Source organism: Perognathus longimembris, chromosome 7 (genome assembly GCF_023159225.1).
Source record: "Perognathus longimembris pacificus isolate PPM17 chromosome 7, ASM2315922v1, whole genome shotgun sequence".
NCBI lineage: Eukaryota > Metazoa > Chordata > Mammalia > Rodentia > Heteromyidae > Perognathus > Perognathus longimembris.
In genome coordinates, this window is record NC_063167.1 from 12,384,170 (window position 1) to 12,408,383 (window position 24,214).

Genomic DNA, 24,214 nt, shown 5'->3' on the forward strand with positions numbered 1-24,214 from the left:
AACTCAATCATCTTTAGTAATTTAAGATGGTCTAAGTTGTTTAGACTTAGCTCTTTCTCCAAAGAGCTGAAATGCCAACTTTTTTTTCCTTTTTGCCAGTCCTAGGGTTTGAACTAAGAGCCTGGGCGATGTCTCTGGCTCAAGCTTCTCTGGCTCAAGGCCAATGCTCTGCCACTTGAGCCCCAGCACCACTTCCAGCTTTTCTGAGTAGCTTATTAGAGATGAGAGTTCTCACAGAGGTGTGAGCCACCAGCTTCGGCTTGCTACCTCTATTTAAAAAGTTGCAAATGTCTTTCTATTTAGCCAGGTGACCATGGCTCATGTCTGTAATTCTAGCCGAACTCAGGGGCCAAGATCTGGAGGATCGAGATTGAAACGAGATTCCACCTCCGAAATAACCAGCCAATGTACTGGAGGCATTGCTCAACTGGTAGAGTGTCAGCTGTGAGCAAGTACTAGACTAGTATGCACAGAAATAAAAATAAAATGAGTAAAAAAAGCCTGGACATATGTTTTTAGTAGCAGAGGCATATGGTTCTGTGAACAACAACATGTACAGGATGTTAGTATGGAGACAAACATAGTAAACAATTTCATCATACAGGTATTAACAATTAGTCATTTTGAGAAACTGATTATTATAAATGCTCAGGGTTGTTTTTGGTGGTACTAGGGACCATGTCTCCAGCCCTTTCTGCTTCAGTCATTTTTCAGATAGTATAGCATGTTTTTGCCCTGGGTTAGTCTTGGACTGTGACCTTCCGTTACAGTTGGGATCGTAAGTGTGTATTATCATGGCTTATTTTTGTTGAGATAAGGGACTCTCAGGCAGAACTGGAATAGAGTCACAATCCTTCTCTTATGCTCTCTACCATCATAGTGAATGAGTTTATAGGCATACGCTACCATGTCTGATCTCTTAAATGTTTTTGTCTTATTGCTGGCACCCACAAGTTGGCCTTTACTTGAAGGTAATGCTTGTAAATTTTCAACCAAGTTCTGTATTTACTATGCTTAGTTAAGTGAGTTTAGAATTACTTCTTTCATATATTTAAAAAATACACTGACATTTGTGTAAAACATACTTTCTATTCATTCTAGCATTTAAGTTCAACAAAAGAAATCGAAAGCCTACAATGAAATGACATTTGATGTTCATGGATTGGAAAATTCAAGAAAGAAGGAACAGTAATTCTCATTTGGGTGCTAGAGGCTCACTCATGCCTGTAATCCTAGCTACTCAGGAGGTTGAGATCTGAGGATCACTGTTTGAAGCCAACACCAGGTAGGAAAGTCCATGCAACTTCATGGAGCTTGGACTTGGGGCCAGGGTGATGTTCCTGAGCTTTTGTGCTCAAGGCTAGCACTCTAAATTCATGGACTTTCCTGCCTGGCTGATTCATTCTCCTGAGTAGGTTAGGGTTACCAGCATGAGCTAACAATGCCAGGCTTCATGAGACTCTTATCTCCAACTACCCAGCAAAAGCTGGAAGTGGAGCTGTGGCTCAAAGTGGTAGAGAGCTGGGCTTGAGCAAAAAAGCTAAGAAACAGTGCCCAGGCCCTGATTTCAAGCCCTAAAACTGGTACAAAAAAACCCAAAAACATAAACAAAAAAAAAACTATACCCCAAAATGGAAGTATGGATATATGCTAAAACATGGAAAAACTAAAACAAATTATGCTTAGTCAGAGACTAACAAAAGAATAAATGAAAGTAAATGGCTGAGAGGAGCTTTTTTGGATAATGCAATAATCTAAAAATAAACTGTGGTGCCAATTACATCAGAGAAATCTTACAATTATAAACTTTAACTTAAATCAAATATATTTATGGTGTGTAAATTGTTTATCAATAACGCTGATAAAACAAATAATTTACAATTTATTGAGTTTTGGTACCGCATCAAAAAATAACACCCTCAACTACTTAACAGTTACCTTCAAAGTATTCTACCCTTTCCCTTTAAAAAAAAAAAAAAAAAAAAAAAAGGATCCTTTTCCAGTTTATAAGCATGATCATTGGGTTCTCACACACTTGTGTGACATGCCTGTCTGATATGAAGAAAAAAAGTTTTTATTATCTCTAATTGTAAAAGGAGCTATAATTTAACAAAATCGCTTATAAATATAATGCACCTTGATCAGTGTTACCCCTTCAACAGAGAATGGATTTTCTTCATGACTCCAAAATACACTGGAACAGATATTAACTATCTATTAAAGCTAAACATTAAAGATATTTGCAAAAAATGTAAAATGTTTTCCACTTAATTTCTTTTCAGGTAAACTATAATTTTTCATGAATTATGTATCTTAATATATGGGTCTGTTATTGTTATTTCTAAATGAATGTTTAAATTTCTTTCTCTCTCTCTCCTGCTGGTCGCAGAGCTTCAACTTAGGGCCTACTTAGGGCCTGGGCACTGTCCCTGAACTTTTTTGCTCAAGGCTAGTTAGCACTCTACCACTTGACCCCTGGCTTCCACTCAGATTTTTGGTGGTTAACTGGAGATAAAGACTTACAGAGTTTCCTACCTGGGCTAACTTCAAAACACAGATCCTCCCTAAGTAGCTAGGATTATAGATAGGCATGAGCCTACTTTATTTTGAGGCAGGCTCTTGATCTGAAGCCTCGACTGGCCTTGAATTTAAGATCCCCAGCCTTCAGCCTCCAGAGTACTGGAATTACAGTTGTGTGCCACCATGCTTGGCTCTTAGTTTTAATTTCTAAAACAGTCAATAGTGATAGGTACAACACATAGAAACAAAGTCTTAGAGGTCCTTGTTCAAATTTTAGAGTCTGAGGCAGTCCTTAAGCCCCAATTTTGAGAAGCATGCCTCTCAACAAGCCTTTGGCTTCTAACCTGGAATGTCCCCGAAGCACCTTTGCCAGTTATTTGTTCTAGCTGGCCTCTCTCTACTGCTCTCTGCAAAGCATTCTTCAACAGCTGGGGCCTGCAGAGAAAAACAAAAAATAGTGATAAATCTATCAATGAAAGAAAAACTTGAAGATAAAGATTCAGGGCTATTCCTAGATCTAATCTTGATTCTTATATGTAGAATTTTGCTACAATGGGCAAAAATGTAATACCAAATTGCTGACATCCTTAACAAGTGACTTTTTTTCAAGTGCTAAAGAAACTGTTATTATCTGTACATACAGAACCAAAACCCAATAGTTTATCAAAATCAAACTACAGTGACAAAGATTTTGGTTGGTCCTATCAACCAAATGCACTATGTGGGCCACATTAGAACATTAACTTGTAAAAGTCATTATAGTATAATTTTGGACACTCTGCATAAGGACTTACATGTTAAGAATAGGTTTGTTAAGATTGATGTTAATACATCACCTTAACAATAAAAAATTAAAAAAAGAATGTTAATATGAAAGTTACTTTTTTTGTGTATGTTTGAAAACTTCCAAAATGAAACTTAAAAAATAGTACGGGGTCTTTCTACCATGTGCAAATGAGTTTGTCTGCAACTTGAAAGAAGAAACTTCAGCACCCAACCATACTGGCACCCTCATCTCAGACTTCCAGTCCCCAGAAAGCATGAGAAACAAATCTGTTGTGTATAAATCCAAATGGCCTTTTAGGATATGGCTCAAGTGGAAAAGCACTTACAAGGCAAAATGATCATAACGATGATAATAAAGGCAGCCCTATGGTGACAACTCTAAAGTATTTACTTTAACCACTTTAAAACAGCTGGATGCCAGTAGCTCATGTCTATAATCCTAACTACTCAAGAGGCTTAGATATGAGGAGTGTAATTTGAGATCAGTCTGGGCAGGAAAAACCAAAGGACTCTTCTTATCCACAATTAACCAGGGAAAAGGTTGGAATTGAGGCATGGCTCAGGCAGTATAAGGTCAGCCACCAAACAAGAGCACAAGGCCCCGAGTTCAAGCTTTAGTATGGACACCAAAAAAAAAAAAAACCCCAAACAAACAAAACAACAACAACAAAAAAACATGAAGAGTATCTAAGAGGACATAATGCTGAGATGATACAGAGTCATAGGGGGCCCTCAGCACTGGAATATGTACAACAAATTCAAGCTGTTATACTTGAGCAATGCTTCTAACTGGGCTTTTGGGTGGTTTAAATGAAAATAGTCTCAGAGACTTTCCTGCCCAGGCTGGCTTCAAATTATGATCCACAGATCTCAGCCTCTTCTTACAAAGAAGAACCTAAAGGAATAATACATATTTTAGTTGGGTGCTAGTGCCTCATGGCTGTAATTCTAGGTACTCAGGAGGCTGAGATCTGAGGTACATGATTTGAAGCTAGTCTGGGCAGGAAACTGTGAGACTGTTATCTCCAAGAAACTACTCAAAAAAGCCAAAAGTCAGGCTGGGAATATGGCCTAGTGGCAAGAGTGCCTGGCTCGTATACAACATGAAGCCCTGGGTTCAATTCCCCAGCACCACATATACAGAAAACGTCCAGAAGTGGTGCTGTGGCTCAAGTGGTAGAGCGCTAGCCTTGAGCAAAAAGAAGCCAGGGACAGTGCTCAGGCCCCGAGTCCGAGCCCCAGGACTGACCAAAAAAAAAAAAAAAAGCCAAAAGTGGTACTGTGGTTCAAGTGGTAGAGTGCTAGTCTTTTTAAGCAAAAGAAGCTCAGAGATGGGCTGGGAATATGGCCTAGTGGCAAGAGTGCTTGACTTGTATACATGAAGACCTGGGTTCGATTCCCCACCACCACATATATAGAAAACGGCCAGAAGTGGCGATGTGGCTCAAGTGGCAAAAAGAAGCCAGGGACAGTGCTCAGGCCCTGAGTCCAAGGCCCAGGACTGGCCAAAAAAAAAAGCTCAGAGACAGCGCCCAGGACCAGAGTTGAAGCCACAGGACCTGCCAAAACAAAACAAAAAACCCATCATAATTTAATGGTTAATACCTGATGTCCACTCTAAGTTTAGGATAATACTGAGACACGTATTTCCTGATGAGACTGTAGGAAGCTTCTTTAGGTTCACAAAGCCGAGTGAAGGCCAAGGGGAGCACATCCTCCAATTTTACTTGTGGCTCTGGATACACTGTAGAGCTCTTCTGAAATATTGAAAATTATGTCATTACAGAATGTAGGTTTTCAGTCCATTCTGTTTCCGACTTAAAGGCTTTCCTCCATTGACTGACAAATTGAATGCTATCATTTTTTTTCCTACTTCACAATGGTGCAAACTGAGTGCTGGTCTGTACATGTGCACTCTCTTCCACTGCAATGACTTCAACATGCAACATGGCATGGCAGGCCTATATCTTTGGCAATTTCTTTCAGATAAAAACTTCAGATCATAAGAGTGAAGAATATATATAGAAGTAAAAAGGAAAAATAGACTAAAGATCTTAACTTATTCTAAGCTTCAATACGGAGTGCAGCACTAGAAGACACAACTTAAATGTTCAAAGTTAGAACGTTCCATTTAAAAATACAAAAATCTTCAATTTTTGGTAAGACAAGGTTAAAGAAGAATTATTTAAATTACTGACATAGATAGAATACTAAGTACTCCACTTTAGTAATAGTATTTTAGTGCTCAAACTTCAGTAGAGACTTACCTTTCTGTTTCTAGACTTCTGAGGTGTTGTTCTTGATTTCTGGACCACAACAAAACTTCCAGATGCACCTTTTCCTTTTACCTAAAGTGAATTCAGTTTTATCTTAAACCATTCCAGTATTCATGTTTATAACTTTCTGCTAGACTAAGGGAATTACAGAGCACGTCACAAATTAACTCTTCAGAGAAAAAAAGAACAATAGGAGTCAAAGACAGGATGTGATCCTAGCTATGATACCCTCTAATTACTCAATACTGAACAATCAATCCAATTAACCCTCTGAGTTTCATTTCCAAATATACAGAATTGGGGAAAAATTCCACTTTGACACCAGGTTCCGTCTAAAATTAAAAAACCAAACAAAAACCCACAAAAAAAAAAATCACAAAAAAAGACCTGCAAAGGATGGGACAAAAGTCTCATGACAAAAGAGAAAACGTACTGTCTTGCAAGGGAGACAGCTCCTTGGCAAGTTTAGACTCTAACTGGTCTTAGACCATAATGCTTCACATAGTTTACTAATTAGTTTATTCTTTATGCTAAAGTTAAAGAATTTTTTAGTCACTGTATACAATGGCATGTTATATCACATATTTTCCACATATGAAAGCACTTTTTTAAAAAGAATTTTAAAAGTTGATTCACAAAAAATAAAAATAAAAAATAAAAGTTGATTCACAAACACCAGCTATCCATGTCTTAGTTTTACTTGGGTTGTTACCAATTAACAATCAAGATGAAATACTTTTAGCACATTAACTGATAAAGCATGGAAGCAAGGGCAGGTCTATGGAGGCAAAGCAGAAATGCATCCTATAAGCTGCACTGATATGCACTTAGGACACAGGGAGGAGGGTGTTAGGTCATCTTTGGCTTTCATATTGGCTAGGTAAGAGCTTTTAATCAATGATCATTTTAAAGGCCATTTTAAATATCATGTAAATATCTTTACATTTACAAAATGTAAAAATGATATTTAAAATGAAGAAGGGGATATGGTTTATTCACTGCTGGATCTGACAGTACCTGATATATGAGAGAGGCTCCATATTTACCTTTGGAATTAAGTATTTACTGAAAGTTCCTCAACAGAATTTTTCTTATTTTTGGTGATATTGGGACTTTGAACTCAGGGCCTTTACCACTTGAGCCACACACTTCATGTAAGCAGTTTAAAACCCAGAGTGGCATAAAGTTCTACACTAATTAGGGCTGGAGACATGACTACAGTGGTAGTTAGCTGGCAGGAAGTGCAAGCAAAGATTTTTACACTGAGTTACACCCCTGTCCCAACTTTTCTGATTCTATGAACTATGTAAGGCAACGTAGATTACATCAAGCTCAATATTGGTTTTAAGGTCACTGTTAATATATTCAGGTTCCTCTGATGCTCTTAATCAGTTATGATGAACCTATTTACAAGACTAATTTCTAAATAAGTCTAGCTGTGTAAGTTAAGCTTTAATGTTTATTAACCTAAGACAGAAGCAATTATCCTTTTTGACTACTGCAGTAGTAAGATTTTCTTGACACTACGTTTAATTTGCAAGGCTACACAATTTCAAGCCTGAATAGCCCCTGTAGAAAATCCAAGTAAGAGAGGCTGGGGATATGGCCTAGTGGCAAGAGTGCTTGACTTGTATACTTGAAGCCCTGGGTTCGATTCTCCAGCACCATATATAAAGAAAATGGCCAGAAGTGGCGCTGTGACTCAAGTGGCAGAGTGCTAGCCTTGAGCAAAAAGAAGCCAGGGACAGTGCTCAGGCCCGGAGTCCAAGGCCCAGGACAGGCAAAAAAAAAAAAAAAAGAAAGAAAGAAAAAGAAAATCCAAGTAAGAGTACATTAAGATGGGGAAAGAAAAAAACAACACATTTTATTGCTTCTGTCCCTTAGAAGAAACAAATTATAAATACAATTGACACCATTGTTTTTGAAACCTGAGTATTAATCTGGAGTATTCTAATACCACGTACCTTTGTTTGTAACAACAGACATACAGAGCCTAATGTGATGTTACCAAAAATGGACTAAGCATCGCTGCTGTTTCTAACAGCTGTGTAATACCTGCTTGATGACTCCTCTATTTAATTCTCTTTTTAGTGCTTGCTTAAGGAGATAGCCTCTTCTCTCTAGTTCCAGAGAAGGATATTTATGGATGATATATTTTCGAATAGCAACCACTGATGCACCACTCTTCTGGAAGCATGCCTAGAAAACAGATTTATCAAATCATATACATTATTTTATTTTTTATTAGAGAACTTGATACATATTCTAAGTTATTTTGGATGTGAGCTTGATAACAGGTTAAAATGGTTAAGGAAGAATTTAATAGTACTTCAGGTCACTTAAGTTCACCTAGGCTGTAAAGAAATATATCATTATTAACTATTTCTATAATCTGAATGTTCTGTATGTTAATGAAAAAAAACTCCTACTTAAATTCTATTCTTCATTTAGAAGATACCTCTCTCTTTTTTTTGTGTGTGTGTTAGTAACTGGGCTTGAAGTTGGGACTTTGTTCTGTCCCTTGGCACTCTACCACTTAATTGGAGATGAGTCTGATAGTACTGGGTGCTGGTGGCTGGCTCACACCTATAATCCCAGCTACTAAGAAGGATGAGACCTGAGGATTATGATTCAAAGCCAGCTCTGGTGGTAAAGTCCTCGAGACTCTTATCTCTAAATACCTAAAAACTGTGGAGCTGTAGCTCAAAGTGGTACAGTGCTAACCTTGAGCAAAAATCTCAAGGACAGTGCCCACATGATTAGTTCAAGCCCCATGACTGACCAAAAAAAAAAAAAAAAAAAAAAAAAAAAGTCTCATAAACTTTTCCACTTAGGCTGGCTCAAAACCTTGCTCCGAAGATCTCAGCAACTAGAATAGCTAGGATTACAGGTATGAGCCACTAGCACCTAACTTAAAAGATAGATAACATCAAAATGAGGACAGCATGGAACATTCTATCATTTACAAGATTACTTGTCTAGGCTGTGAACATGGCCTAGTGGTAAAGTGCTTGCCTCATATATATGAAGCCCTGGGTTCGATTCCTGAGCACCACATATATAGAAAAACCTGGAAGTGGCACTGTGGCTCAAGTGATAGAGTGCTAGCATTGAGCAAAAAGAAGCCAGGGACAGTGCTCAGGTCCTGAGTTCAAGCCCCAGGACTGGCAAAAAACAAAATAAAAAAGATTACTTGTCTAGACCATTTTATTGAGAGATAATTTTGGTACACTAAAACAATCCTTCTACAGGCTTCCCATAAATGTTAGTAGAAAACATAATCTGAACAAAAAGAACAAAGCTGCACTTACAGATGGTACAGTTTGTGAAACTTTTTTGGGGGAAAGGACTAGGCTTTAAACTCACCCTCCCTAAGCAGATGCTTTACCCATGGGCTACACTGCCAACAGTTGGAAAAATTTTCTTAAAAATTGGTCGTGGGGCTTGAATTTGGCCTGGGTGTTGTCCCTGAGCTACTTTTTGCTCAAGGCTAGTGCTACCACTACGAGCCACAGTGCCACGGCTAGCCGGCCGTGATCCTCAGATCTTAGCCTCCTGAGAAGCTAGGATTACAGGTGTGAGCCACCAGCACCCAGCTCAGTCAGCACAGTTTTAAGAGTTTTTGAGTGAAAATTGAGATGTCCTATTGAAATTTTTTTTTTTTTTTTTTTGGCCAGTCATGGGCCTTGGACTCAGAGCCTGAGCACTGTCCCTGGCTTCTTCCCGCTCAAGGCTAGCACTCTGCCACTTGAGCCACAGCGCCGCTTCTGGCCATTTTCTGTATATGTGGTGCTGGGGAATCGAACCTAGGGCCTCGTGTATATGAGGCAGGCACTCTTGCCACTAGGCTATATCCCCAGCCCTGTCCTATTGAAATTTAAAGCACTTTTTCAATTTCTATCTTAGTTACTAATGCCTACACAAGAATTAAGTACCTCATTATATCTAAAAGCAGGAATCATTTTTTTTTCATATGCTTTAAAATTTGAAGCACAGAGAAGTAGCATCTGTTAGTTATTTCATGGTTAGTCCATTAATCTTGTTACTATCATCTGCAAATTGAATTTAGCACTGAACCTAGTCCCACTTAATAAAGACTTAGTTGAATGTTATTTTATGCATTTTAACATTAGTGAAGAATGACTCATTTTAAGCCTTCAAACAAGGAGAGTAGACTAGGAAAGATTGTACTATACAAACTAAGTTGTGTTAATATAGACTACTTAACTCAGTAATTAACTTTGAGCTATTAACAATCTATTAAAGTTTATTCCTGATCCTGTAAGAAAAAACAGAGCCAAGAAAATCAAGCAGAAAAAAACTCTGTAATGCTAAAATAAATAATCCTTTGTTCCACAAAACTGACAAGAGATATGAGTAGGTATAAGGACTATTTGATAAATAAAATAGTACTAGTGGTCTAAATCCATGACTTACAATACTCATGGGATACATATACAGGTACACACAAGTGTATGTACACATCCATAGATGCACAAAAAACATTCTGCATAGGCCACACTTCTTGTTTCACTATTTTAAAATTTTAGATCCTTATATTCACCATAACTATGTTCCTTCAAATTAAGGTCAAATGGACATGAAGTGTAACACTTAAAGGGAGGCTACACAAAGAACAGAACTCACAGTAGAGGAAAAAAAGTTTTCTAAATAATGTGAGAGCCTAAGAACTTTGAAGGAATGGATAGGTCTGAAGGAAATATCTGCCAGTTCATGGAGAAAGTGCTCTCTTCTTGAATCTGGAATTACAACCAGGCTGCTCTTTCCTCTGTATACCACTCGGTTAAAATGATTTGAATCCGTGCCCAATCCTGACACAGATCCCAGGAGAAGGGTCCCTGAAAATAGATCCTCCCTAAAATGGAGAATCTATTTTAGCTCCTCTTATCAACTGATCATGTGAAATAACACTAAATTAAGTGAAAAGATTTGGGCTAGCAATGACTTCTATGGTAGAATGCTTGTTTGAAGGAAGATGGGGGGGGTACTAAGATGGGTATTAAACAATAAAGGCTGTAACAGATTTGAAGATAGCCTTACTTTTAAAAAAAAACTGACACGTATGACACTGACACATAAGCTAATGGAAGCCAATGGATTGCAGCAAAGTCATAAAGCCATATAAGAAGGGTAAATTTGTTACTTTGGAAGAGACAGGATGAAGCAAAGTAGTGCCCTTAGAAGATTGCTTCTTTGGCCTTAGGTATGAAAGGTAAGGCTTATAAACACCAGAGGCAGTTGTACAAATGGCACTAAAGATATTACTTTATTATTATTTTTAACCAGTCCTGGGGCTTGAACTCAGGGCCTGAACACCACTACCACTTGAGCTACAGCACCACTTCCGGCTTTTTCTGTGTATGTGGTACCAAGGAATTGAACCCAGGGCTTCACGTATGCTAGACAAGCACTCTACCACTAGGCCAAACTCCTGGCCCTAAAGATATTTTTTTTTCCCCAGTCCTGGGACTTGAACTCAGGGCCTGTGCACTGCCCCTGGCTTCTTTTTGCTCAATGCTAGCACTCTACCACTTGAGCCACAGCGCCACTTCTAGCTTTTTCTATATATGTGGTGCTGAGGAATCAAACCCAGGGCTTCATGCATACGAGGTAAGCACTATACCACTAGGCCATATTCCCAGCCCCAAGATATTACTTTTAAACAAATACTCTCAATATTATTTTGTTCTCTACTAACAATTAGATTTGTAAGGGAAAAGACCTTGCTCTAAGTCTCTGACTCACAGAAGTAGTCTATAAATATTTGTTGAAAGAATTAACATTTTCAGTCTTCAAAAACTATACTTAAATCAACAAATTAAGTTAAAATTTTTGTTAATTGGAATATAACGTAATCATGTGGAAATGTAACAAAGCTATATCTCTCCTCTCTATAGAACTAGTTTAAATTAATTTTTAAAAAATTTCTAAAGATAAATTGAAAATAATTATTAACAGTAATCATGGTTTTTGAAAAAAGAATGTTGTTCATCAAATGTAATTATATTAGAAAAGCACACATCTCCTGCGTCTTTCTATTTAAGTTTCCCTTAGGAATTTGCTTTGCTGATGTCTGAACAGAATACACTACTTTGAAATAAACAGAAGGTGAATAAGACAAATCTAAGATGACCCCTTTCAAATTGAGAAAACTTGCCTTAATAGCCTCAGTTAGAATTGCATCCATCTTCGGACGAGGAGAGGAAGCCATCGGTGTCTGTTTCTGGGCCCTGGCTAGCTGGCTGGCAGAAAGGGTGGCCCAGGAAGGTATTGTTTTTTTCACTTTCTTCTCCTTTTCTTTGGGCTGATCTTTTTCACTTTAAAAGAAATAACTTTTATTAAACAAGATAAAACTCCCAAGAAAAAGGCACAGGCTAGGTTCTATGCCTACAGGTTTCAAATTCGGGGATTCTACAATCAGGAATTGTAAATATTTGAGGAAAAAAATGCATCTATACTGAACAACTGCAGATTTCTTTCGTCATTATTCACTGACCATACAGAATAGCAATGGTTTACAAAGCATGTGCACTGTTATCAGGTATTGTAAGTAATCTATGGTACAGAGACTTCAAGGTTTGTTTTAGCAGTAACACCTAGTACTAGCTATGCTTCATTCACATTAGCAAGTAATGATGTTTCAAGTCACCTCAGGTGTTAAACTACCTCACAGGGTGAAGTATTATGAGGTTGTGTGTCTTTAAGCAATTTATAAGCCACAGCATTACTTTATTCTAAGTAATCACATATCTAACAGTAAATCTAACAGATGCACCAGAACACTTTAAAATATATCATAGCTGCTAAAAAAAAAAATCCCAGACTTTACTTCTGCCTGTGAAACATGATATAGGGTTCCCTGAGGATTACACACACACTATAGCTATTCCTGTTTTGTTTAAATAACACACCAAACACTACAAGCTCATACAAAAGAAATAAAACATTGAGGGGCTGGGGATATGGCCTAGTGGCAAGAGTGCTTGTCTCATATACATGAGGCCCTAGGTTTAATTCCCCAGCACCACATATGCAGAAAATGGCCAGAAGTGGCGCTGTGGCTCAAGTGGCAGAGTACTAGCCTTGAGCAAAAAGAAGCCAGGGACTCAGGCCCTGAGTCCAAGCCCCAGGACTGGCCAAAAAAAAAAAAGAAATAAAACACTGAAAAAATTGGGCCACTTCTTATAGAATACTGACTGCAAATTCTGCACTTTGTTGAAAAAAAAAATCAACTCCAATTGAAAATTTTATTGAATACACAGAAGTTTACAAGTCACTCTTAACAATGGCTTGATGATGCTTTGCTACATAAGCAGGACAAAAACAACTCATTCGGGCTGGAATGTGGTTCCCTGACAAAGTGCTTGCCTAGCAAGTACAACATCCTAGGTTTGATCCCCAGTACCAAAAAGGAAAAGAAAACAAACCCAACTTGTTCCTGGAACAGAGACAGGGATAAAATGAAGTGTCTTTCAGGTCAGATTTTTTTTTTTTTTTTTTTGGCCAGTCCTGGGCCTTGGACTCCGGGCCTGAGCACTGTCCCTGGCTTCTTCCCCTGCTCAAGGCTAGCACTCCGCCACTTGAGCCACAGCGCTGCTTCTGGCCGTTTTTTTTTTTTTTTTCTGTATATGTGGTGCTGGGGAATCGAACCTAGGGCCTCGTGTATCCGAGGCAGGCACTCTTGCCACTAGGCTATATCCCCAGCCCTCAGGTCAGATTCTTAATAGTTACCTTTCATTTCTTACTCAGACTTTGACAATGCTTCAAATATTGAACTCTGCACAACGCAATCTATACACAAACACACTCCAAGGCAGATAGGAAGGGATAATTAATGACTCAAAGCACTGCTTTGCTAACCACTACGAATTCTAAATGCTATGTAACTACATAATAGAACCATTTCACCTGATAATGCTCAATTGTTTATCCAAATAGCAAATACCTAGCATATACTAATACTGTGAGGCTTCAACAGTCTGATCTACAGTATGTTTACAGTCTTCTCTATAAATACCGAGAAGGCACAACTCCTTACTCCTTTTTGGTTTCCTCAGAAGACTTGTTTTCTTCCTTCTCTTCCTTCTCAGGCTCCCCCTTGGGCTGTTCTGTCTCACTAGATGTTGCAGGTGGAATTTCATTCTCTGGTTCTTCTACAGTGGAGACAGATTCCTCTGAGGTTACATCTGGTTCTAAACAATCAGGTGAGAACTGCATCAAGTAGATACATTAGAAGCTCTCCCTAGTCAATAAAAGGCCACTATTTTACTTAATAGGTGAATTCTAAAATGAACAGCAGCTGGGCACCAATGGCTCATGCCTGTAATCCTAGCTACTCAGGAGGCTGAATTCTGAGCCAGGGCAATAAAGTCCAAGAGATTCTTAACTCCAATTAATCACCAAAAAGTCAGAAATGGAACTGTGGCAAGTGGTAGAACTCTAGCCTTGAGAACAAAAGAGCAAGAACAGCACTCAGGACTAGTACAAAAATAAATAAAATGACTTTGAATAGTTTTCTTCCCTTTTTTTTTTGAGGGGGGCTTGTCTGTGTACTGTTCACTAACTTCCTCCCCACACCTCTTTCACTCTTTTGTTTGGGGAACAGGGCAGTGCTGTTGATTGAACACTGGGCCACAGGCACTCTAGGTAAGAGCTCCACATCCCAGAGCTTAAATCTCTAGCCCCACCTTTCATTCTTCAAGACAATCAGGCTGCCTATCAAGTATTTATCCAGACTATTATATAACAAAAGCAATGGGCCAGTAAATCACACATTTACCCTAGCCCCCACCTTTTTTTTTTTTGCCAGTCCTGGGGCTTGAACTCAGGGCCTGAGCACTGTCCCTGGCTTCTCTTGCTCAAGGCTAGCACTCTGCCACTTGAGCCACAGCGCCACTTCCGGCTTTTTCTATGTATGTGGTGCTGAACCCAGGGCTTCATGTGTATGAGGCGAGCACTTTTACCACTAAGCCATATTCCCAGCCCGACCCTAGCCTTTTGAAGTTGTATTCTGCAATGCTATTCATAATTAAGAAAGTAGCTGTTTTTAACAGGCCAATCTCAGAAAGAAAATTAAAAGTATCAGCCCAGAATTTTCCAGGTGGAATGTCTGGTACTATAGTAGAGGGTGCCTTTGTTTCACTGTAGCATGTCTTAGTGACAACTGTAAAACACAGAACTGCAGCCACTGCTCATGCACACATCAAAGAAAAGGTTGCTGGTGGTAAAAATCAGCAAAGAATAAAAGTAATGCTTGAAGAGTTTGATCATAAAAACTTTGTGAATATTGGAATAATGTTGAAAATCTATTTGTGGCCTTCACAAAAAGACAAAAAAAAAAAAAGAGTATCAATTCTTTTACATAAACTACCTAACTAAAATTCTAAAGGAATTTCTCATTTGTTTTGTTTTTAACTATATTTTTTGTCTTTTCTTTTTATGGTACTGGGGATCGAAGCCAGGATGTTGCAATTGCTAGGCAAACACTTTGCCAATGAGCTACATCCCAGCCCATATTTCTAGTTTCTTAACAAATTAAAACTATAAAACACATGAAATTCATAACTGAATCTCTTCTCTCTTTTTTTTTTTTTTGGCTGGTAACTGGGGTTTGAACTCAGGGCCTCATTATTGTGCCTAAGCTTGTTTGCTCAACACTAGTGAGCCACAGCTTAAAACCACTTCTGGTTTTCTGGTGGTTAATTGGAGGTAAGAGTTTCATGGCCTTGCCTGCTGGGGCTGGCTATGAACTGCAATCCTCAGGAAATGAGCCACCTACTGGGCGCCCGGCATAGAACTGTGAATTCTGAATTGCACATCCTTCCTGGATTCTGTTCAGCTAGACTTGTGTAGACTAGCCTATTTCAAACTACTCCTGTATCTGTTCAGGAAAAGATGAAGTTATTAGAGTTAGACACAATGGATTCAAATAGTCTTTTCTTTTTTAAAGTTAGGTTTTACTGAGGCTACTCTTGAACTCCTGGGCTCAGGCAATCCTTCACCTCTGCTCCTCCTGAGCACTGGGATTGTAGGCATGTACTACTGTTGCCAGTTTTCTTTTGTTTTGTCAGTCCTGGGGCTTGAACTCAGGGCCTGAGCCCTGTCCCTGGCTTCTTTTTGCTCAAGGCTAGCACTCTGCCACTTGAGACACAGCGCCACTTCTGGCTTTTTCGTTTTTTAGCTCCATGATCTTAGACAAAGATCCTCATTTTCAATACTAAGAACATTATACTTCACCTTCAAAAATGACTGAGAGAAAATGCAATCTTGTGGCTTTTTTCTTTAAAAGTTATCCACAAATACTCAGCACTGTGGAAAAACTGCAATGAAGTTAAAAGATTGATGGAATACTTCAAACAAAGAATATTTTGCCTTCTTTAGTTGTGTCTGCTTTAGTTTACCTGGCTTTTCTTCCTCTCCTTCAACAGGCTTGCTTTTAGGTGGAGTCTCCCGGGTAGAATTCACAGCCCGTCGAATTGGCATGGTGCTATCTTCTACCTTCTAAGAAAAGAGATGGCCATAATCAAACATGTACCAAAAAGGTTCCTCTTTCTCTTTCTCAATGGACCTAACTGGGTGTCAAAAGATGTAGGAGAATTCTTCAAGTCAACTCCACAAATTACGAAGTTTTGTATTTTTATTTTAAAGTGGAATATGCTTCAAAGTATTTTATTTTAGATAAAATTTTATTTATTTTTATTTTTTGGCCAGTCCTGGGGCTTGGACTCAGGGCCTGAGCACTGTCCTTGGCTTCTTTTTGCTCAAGGCTAGCACTCTGCCACTTGAGCCACAGCGCTGCTTCTGGCTGTTTTCTGTATATGTGGTGCTGGGGAATTGAACCCAGGGCCTCATGTATACGAGGCAAGCACTCTTGCCACTAGGCCATATCCCCAGCCCCTTTTTTATTTTTTTGGCCAGTCCTGGGCCTTGGACTCAGGGCCTGAGCACCGTCCCTGGTTTCTTCCCACTCAAGGCTAGCACTCTACCACTTGAGCCACAGCGCCACTTCTGGCTGTTTTCTATATACGTGGTGCTGGGGAATCGAGCCCAGGGCTTCATGTATACAAGGCAAGCACTCTTGCCACTAGGCCATATCCCCAGCCCCTAGATTAAAATTTTATAAGAAAATTATACTTGACTTGGAATATTAGAAGGTTGGTAGTTTCTTTAGGAATTTGTGGGAAAGGGGAAGATGAAAAGAACTTTGTATCTATTTGATTTTTCAGTCACCACTGTAGTCTCCCTAAAGGTGGGGGAGGGAACATGTACCAAGAACTCAGCAGAGCCTGAAGTCAGGGGTTGATCCAAGAGTGAGCTTCAAGAATGTGTCTGCCCCTACCTCACCTAACTTGTCCGCGTGGATCAGCTGAGCTCCTACTATAAGTGGGAGTGCCTTAGGATGGACGAGTTCACCTTGAGACGTATCAGTCGCCATTTAAAATCATTTCTAGGACTGAATACAGGTAACACACTCTGAAGCCTCTGCTGATAACCACAAGGATTTTTCCTAATGGTTTCAGTGTGGTGAAGAGTCAACCTAAAGCACAGAAAAGACCCGGTGTGAAGATTAACAGAAACAAAACTAAACTGTCTAAATGTAATATGCATCCAAAGGGAGGGGGGAATTAAAACTTACAGTTAGGTGACAGGTGATTTACTCAAAAAGAAAAAAACACAGTATATAAAGCAGTGACAGACAAATGCGTAAGCCACAGCAGCTGTTGCAAAGTCCACATGAACAAAGGCAATGAGGAGAAGAAAGCTCACAAGGAACCAAGCTCCATCCCCTATTATTATCAGGGACTTAGAAAGGAGACTAGGGAATGGTTTCCTCAAATGTTTGTTCAAAGGACAATTTATTAGACAACATTTTTTGTTATTTTCAAAGGAGTCTTCAGATAAATAAGCAGATAAGTAATCATTTTCATTAGCTAAATAAGTAGATATGTAATCCTTTTCTCTGTTAGGTGAAAACACAAGAATTAAGATACTGCTGAATAACTTAACTTTCTAAGAGCTTTCAAAACCAGAAGAGAAAACCGAATTTGTTGTATTTGTAATATATGTAAAAAGAAAACAAGAAAATAGATAAAAGTTACAGCCAACTAAACCTGCCTCATTTATCATTAATACTCCTTTTCCCCTCAAAAATTTCATCAGTACCTGTAATCCTTGGCTAGCCTGAGATGGAAATGAGAGGAGGTACAGGAAGATTTGGGGGTGGGGAGGAGTGAAACTCTTATCTCAAAACAATTAAGGAAAAAGTAAAGCTTGGTGATCCAGTGGTAGAACACCTACCTACCGGATAGGATTTCACTGTTCAAATCCCAGTACAGTGGTGGTGGTGGGGAACCAAGCCAGCTCTGGCCAGGGTGAAGGATAATCTAAGGCCAGGACCCTATCTGAAGAATAAGACAAAAAAGATGACTCAAGCAGTAGAGCACTTGTCTAGAAAACTTAAGGTCAAGAGCTCAAACTTCAGTATGCCAAAAAACTAAACAAAAAACTTAATGACATTCAATAATAAAAATGCTTCAGTATAAACAAATGGTCACTTATGTGTTGAGATCTCTGTGCAAATGAAGTTAACAAAAGCTCTGAAAATTATAAACTAATCATTAAACTCCTACTTTAAGCTCTAATCCTATTTAGGAATTTAAGAACTTTAAGCATGGGTTGGGGATATGGCCTAGTGGCAAGAGAGCTTGCCTCATATACATGAGGCCCTGGGTTCAATTCCCCAGCACCACATATACAGAAAATGGCCAGAAGTGGCGCTGTGGCTCAAGTGGCAGAGTGCTAGCCTTGAGCAAAAGGAAGCCAGGGACAGTGCTCAGGCCATGAGTTCAAGGCCCAGGACTGGCCAAAAAAAAAAACAAAAACAACTTTTAGCATGTCAAGTAATTCAATCCAAAGTTAAATAAACTAGGATTCTTTTTGCTGTTGTTGGTTTATTTTTGCTTTGTTTTTTTTTTCTCCCATCTTTTTAGGGGGGCTGAAAGGAAGGAGGAAGGTTGTACAAATGCAATCATGGTATTTGGTATACACTTTTGGGGAATGAACTACGTAACTTGTGGACAGGGAATGGAGTGGGAAACTGGGTAAGCAAAGGAAGGGCTGACATTGCCCAAAAATAAGTGTATTCATTACCTGACTTATGAAATGGTAACCCCTCTGTACCACACCTTGAATAACAACAATAAAGGTATATTAAAAAAACACATTCTAACATAAAGAATGCTTCCAACAGTCAACTTGTGGCAAGGAAAGGCAAAACAAATAATTTAAGACAGTATAACAAAGTAAAACTTATTATCACCACTAAATTAGGAATATCTACAAATATTTGTAATTAACTGTTATAGGAGCTGGAGATGCAGAAGTAGTGGAAGAGCATTTGCCTAAGCGCTGGGACCCAGATTCAATCCCAGTACCACAAACACAAAGTTGTTACAAAACTACATAAAATGCTCATTTTGTAATTCACCCCAAAATTATAAAATACAGAAATGAGCCAGGCATGGTGGCATAGCTAGTAAATTCCTATCGTGGAACTTTCAGATGGTAAGTTGGGTAACTTTCAAATGGTAAGTAAGCCTGGTGCTGTATAGTAAAATCCTCAAAAATCCAAACAAATTTAAAGCAAACAAATAGAATCACAGAAATAAACTTGTTTGTTGACCTGTGAAGAGGGCTAAGATGGTTTAAGGACATTATTTAGGTTTACAAAAGTTAAAAACCTATCTTGGGATAATTTGTACATATACAACTAGCACAAACACAATTACATGCATATTTTCATTCTTTCAAAGGTTTGGACTCAGGGCCTTGTACTAGCTAAACAGGTGAGATAGGGTTTCAGTTTCCTGCTCACTCCTCAGCTATGACTTGACTGTTTTAGGCTTTTTGCAGTAGTTAGGATATGGATATCAGGCATGTACCACTGTGCAAAACTCTGGGTTGAAGGGTCTCTGTGAACTTTTCCCCGAGGCTGGCCGTCATCCCAAGTAGCTAGGATTGGAGGCATGAGCCACTGGTGCCCATAATAAAAATGAGGTGGCTGGGAATGTGGTTTAGCAGTAGAGTGCTTGCCTAGCATGCATGAAGCCCTGAGTTTGATTCCTTGGTACCACATAAACAGAAAAAGCCAGAAATGGTGCTGTGGCTCAAACTAGCCTTGAGCAAAAAGCTCAGGGACAGTGCCCAGGCCTTGAGTTCAAGCACCCATATTGGCAAAATAAAACAACAAAAAACACGTCAGATTTTAAAAGGAGTAAGCGATATAGGAAGCAACTGTTAATGTCAAAGTGAGGAAAAAAAGACTAAAAATTAAAACCAGTACAACAATCATTTCATATAGACATAGACAACATTAACCTGAAGACAATAAATGATAATTTAAATGAGGCCAGAAGCTGGGTGCCACTGCCTCAAGCCAGTAAATCCTAGCTACTCTCAGAAGGCTGAGATCTGAAGATGCAACCCCAACTCAGCCAGGGCAGGAAAGTCCTTGAGACTCTTATCTCCAATTCTACATTAAAAATCTGGAGGTGGAGGCTGGGAATGTGGCTGAGCGGTAGAGTGCTTGCCTAGCATGCAATGAAGCCTGGGGTTTGATTCCTCAGTACCACATAAACAGAAAAAGCTGGAAGTGGTGCTGTGGCTTGAAGCCAGAGACAGTGCTCAGGCCCTAAGTCCTAGGACCTGATTCCCAGGGCTGGCAATCAATCAAGCAAGCAAGCAAGCTGGAGGTGGAGCTGTGGCTCAAGTGGTAGAGGGCTAGCCTTGAGCTACAAAACTGAGGGACAAGTACAAGCCCCAGGACACCAACATATACAAAAAGCCAAATCATACAGGATTTCCCAGGTTGGAATAATGGCAAAATAAGTTGGGCCACCAATCTTCCTGCTGTAACCACCAAACAAATGGATCCTGACATCTCTCACTTAAAACCTCCTATACTAACTTCATGAATTTCAATTCTTACACACTACCCCATCATTCCATTTTCTTGGCTCCTTTTGGCCCTTGCAATGTGCTCAGCTGATTCTAATCCAGGGTGTTTGTACCCTGTCCTCTCAGGGAAGAACATTTCTGCTTATACCCTCTGCACAATTACCACCTCAGAAAGGCCTCCTTACTTTTCTTATCAAAACATTTAACATGTGTTTACTGTCTCTCCCAATGGAATGTAGACTGAGCATGCACCATGAATTTAACCCACATGATGTCTAACATACAGTGCTCCATAAATATTCACTAGGAAAAAAATATAAATGAACAGTGCAACCTTTTAGAACTTATTCTATATGTGGGATAAAATCTAGAATGAAGCACATGCCTATAGTCCCAGCTAGGTAGGAGACTGAGGCAGAGGCATAATCACTGGAGCTCAAGTTCAAGACATGACAAGACCTCCATCTCAAACCCATCCCTTCCAAGGCACCACAGCATAGTTATTGGAAATATCGAGAAATTCTTGCTTCAACTCTGAATTTTAGTAAAAAGTTTCATTATGTAGTTATCTGATAAACTCACTGTTCAGAGCTAACAGGATTATCTAATCCTATGGCTGGGCAATTCACACTCACCTTACCTTCACCTTGTACCTATTACTAAGCTTTCTGTTACAGCAATTCTGAATGATCAGACTTTTAGAACACACTTGTTCCCTGCAGGCATCATTTCTACTGTTTACTGCTGCACTTCAGTTTTTATCTTATAAGTGCCAAACAAGATCTGTTGACCTGTGGTTTACATGGTCCTGGGAACGTGGGTTTGTGAGATTGGGAATTTCTTTTCTTTTTGCCATTGCTGGTGCTTGGAACTCAGGGCCTGAGCACTGTCCCTGGCTTCTTTTTGCTCAAGGCTAGCACTCTACCACTTGAGCCACAGCACCACTTCTGGCCTTTTCTATATATATGGTACTGAGGAATTGAACCCAGGGCTTCATGTATGTGAGGGCAAGCACTTTACCACTAGGCCATAGTTCCAGACCCAGGAATTTCTTTTTTTAGTTTTGGGTTGTTTTTTAAGTTTAATGTTAGATTACTTATACAAGACAATGAGAATGCCAAATCAAACTGGTACAAGCAAAAAGAAAAAAAAAAAACACTGTAAAGTATGTAAGTCCAAAGCTTCAGTTTAATTTAATCCTGCTACGTAAAAGAAAAAATAGTTGTTTCTCTTAAGTAGGAGTTTAACCATGCATTTCAGTTTATCTTATGCATTTCGGGGAAAATATTTCATAATTCCTACAAAATACATTTTATATATTCTAATGTCATCAATGCTACACTGCATACCTTAACTTGGTTCCAATCTAAGGTCTTTCCCTACTCTCTATGCTCTATGATGAGCATCAGGCCGCTGGAGGGCACACAGGCGCAGAGAAAAACCACTTCCCTAACGGAAACACCATCTTCATCAGCCGAAGACCAACTGAAAACAAGCTACCTGCTAACCGCCACGGCGGACCGAAAGTCCCCACTGACTGTTTCCCTTTTTGCCCCGGCCACCTAAACCCTGCCTGAGTCAGGCCCAGGTGCCACCTTTTTGATCCCGCCCGGAGGGTCCGCCAGGGAGCGTACCCCAATAAAAACTCTTTTTATCACCTCTACTTCTCTCTGCGTGCTCTATTCTCGTCTAGAACCTTACAATGAGTAACAAGGATAACTTATTTTTCCACTTTCACTAAATCAGCACGTAGCTGATGCTCGCCTACGGCACAAAAGTTGGAAAATCAGATAGACCCTTCCTCGCAAAGAATCACAATCTCGCTATAGGGCTTACCACAGGGGAAGAGCTCACTATACTTCCTCCACCAGATTCCTTCCAGCCCACAATTTCTAGTAGGCTAAAAACTGAAGCCAAAAAAAAAAAAAAAGCCGTCTTTAAAATGTTACATCTACTTCGGAACAAGTATCACTCAACTTTTAAAAGGAGCAGTTAAAAAAAAATAAAGCTAGTAACAGTTTCAATGCCTAAACCAGATGCCACAAATTCAAGGCATCTTTCGAAATGACTCTCGAGTCTAAAACCCAGCTCGTCGGGCTCTCGGCGACTTCCCAGTGCATTCTCCTCCCGGGAAGCCAGGAAACACAATGAACTGCGGAGGGAGGATGCTCTCCAGTCCTTGAGCTGAGCAGAAAGGGGAATTTCGGCCTCCGAAAGGGCGGGGCGGGGTCTCCGGGGGCCCGAGGCTCCCTCTCATCCACCCGGCTCCCTGACCACCCCATCTCCGGTCCACCCGCCCGGGCCCAGCTCAGACCCGAGCCACCCCCAGGCTGCGGCCCAGGGAAGGCAGAAGCGCACGGCAGCCAAGGCAGCGGCAGCGAAGCTGGCGGGGCGCCCCAGAGGGCTGAGCGGGGCGGCGCGGAGCGGAGCGGGGGAGACACGGGGGCAGGCAGCGGGCGGCAGCGCTTCGGGCTGGGGTGCGAAGGCGTAGGAACCCGGGAGTGGTGGGGACAACGCGGCCAGCACCCGGGAGCCAAGGCTCCGCACAGAAATGGCGGCGGGCCGCGGGCCTCAGCTCCGCACACTCACCACTGGGAGCGCCGTAATGGCGGCGGCAGGGGCGGAGAAGCCGGGGGGCGGGCCCGCCACAGCCAGTCACCGCCGCCGGCATCTCTCGAACCGGCGGGAAGATCGTTGACGGAGTGAAGGGGGGTGACGGGGGAGGGCGCGGCGGGCGAGGGGCAGGCCTTCGCGCATGCGCCAGCCCGCAGCCAATAGGGCGCCGTGGCGCACCCTAACGCATGCGCGACGGGGCGCGGGGGAGGGGAGGGCGCAAGGCTAGTGAAGCGCGGCCCTACCTCCCCCAAGTCCAAACAAAACAAGGGTGAGAGCGCGCGCTGGAGGGCCCGGGAGGAGGTGTCAGGGGCTGCGAAAGGGGATAGGTCGCAGGGGGGAGGGGGAGGGAGGTGAGACGGCGGGGCGGCCGCCGCGAGCAGACAAAAGGTGCCACCTCCCAGGACCTGAATGCCCCGCCCCCTCCTCCCCGGGGAGCGGCATCCGCGTCCCTGGCGAGCGGGCGGCCGGCCTCCGACACACGTCTTCGGGGCCAGCGACCCGCGCCTACTCCCGGCTCACTGGTTCCGTTCTGCGTTACCTCGATGCTCCGTGTATCGGCGCCTGCGTCCCGGCACGGCCAGTGGGCGCCGTTCCCGCCGCTGCTCGTCGCCGCTGCGTCCGCAGCCGTCCACCAGGCCCCGCCGCTGAGCTCTGCCGCCCCGCCCCCTGCGCGCGGCCTGGCGCGCGCGTGCTCGCCGCGGCCCCGCCCCGCCCCCTGCGCGCGGAGGGAGCGCGCGGGACGCGAGTCCCTGGCTGGACGCTCGGGGCGTCAGAGGGCGGTCGGGAACGCGGCCCGGGTCTGGGCCCGAGGGGCGCCGGTCCCCTCCGTGCGCTTTCGTTAGGCTCTGGCCTCCGTCCCGTTTCCTGAGGCCGCCGGACCGCCGTGGAAGAAATCCAGACTGTGGACGCCGCCGCCAGACCTCAAACCCCCAGACCACCCGGGACCGTGGGCTGCGTACACAGGGAGGGTCCCCCCGAAGGAAACGGGGATTGGAAGGCAGGGGAGAGCCGGGCGCCTCCCGCCTGTCATCCTACCTACT

The 24,214-nt window shown here is 41.5% G+C and overlaps 1 protein-coding gene across 18 annotated transcripts in view; it reads right to left on the minus strand.

The window, feature by feature from the left end:
- The window catches only part of Hp1bp3 (heterochromatin protein 1 binding protein 3), a 34,160-nt gene extending 10,331 nt beyond the window's left edge, over nt 1–23,829 (minus strand). For 2 of the 18 annotated variants that reach the window (XM_048350410.1, XM_048350428.1), the window contains exons 1-9: nt 23,713–23,829; nt 16,942–17,139; nt 16,004–16,103; nt 13,642–13,795; nt 11,761–11,920; nt 7,638–7,781; nt 5,574–5,654; nt 4,912–5,063; nt 2,865–2,955 (exon numbers count right to left, since the gene is read on the minus strand). In XM_048350410.1, the coding sequence (XP_048206367.1) occupies nt 2,865–2,955; nt 4,912–5,063; nt 5,574–5,654; nt 7,638–7,781; nt 11,761–11,920; nt 13,642–13,795; nt 16,004–16,103; nt 16,942–17,037 (978 nt within the window). In that variant the 5' untranslated portion in view covers nt 17,038–17,139; nt 23,713–23,829. Of the gene's footprint in view, nt 1–2,864; nt 2,956–4,911; nt 5,064–5,573; nt 5,655–7,637; nt 7,782–11,760; nt 11,921–13,641; nt 13,796–16,003; nt 16,104–16,941; nt 17,140–23,147; nt 23,661–23,693 lie in introns of those variants that run through there. The other 16 variants (XM_048350416.1, XM_048350413.1, XM_048350415.1 and 13 more) reach the window with 16 other exon arrangements.
- Nucleotides 23,830–24,214: the final 385 nt, after the last annotated feature.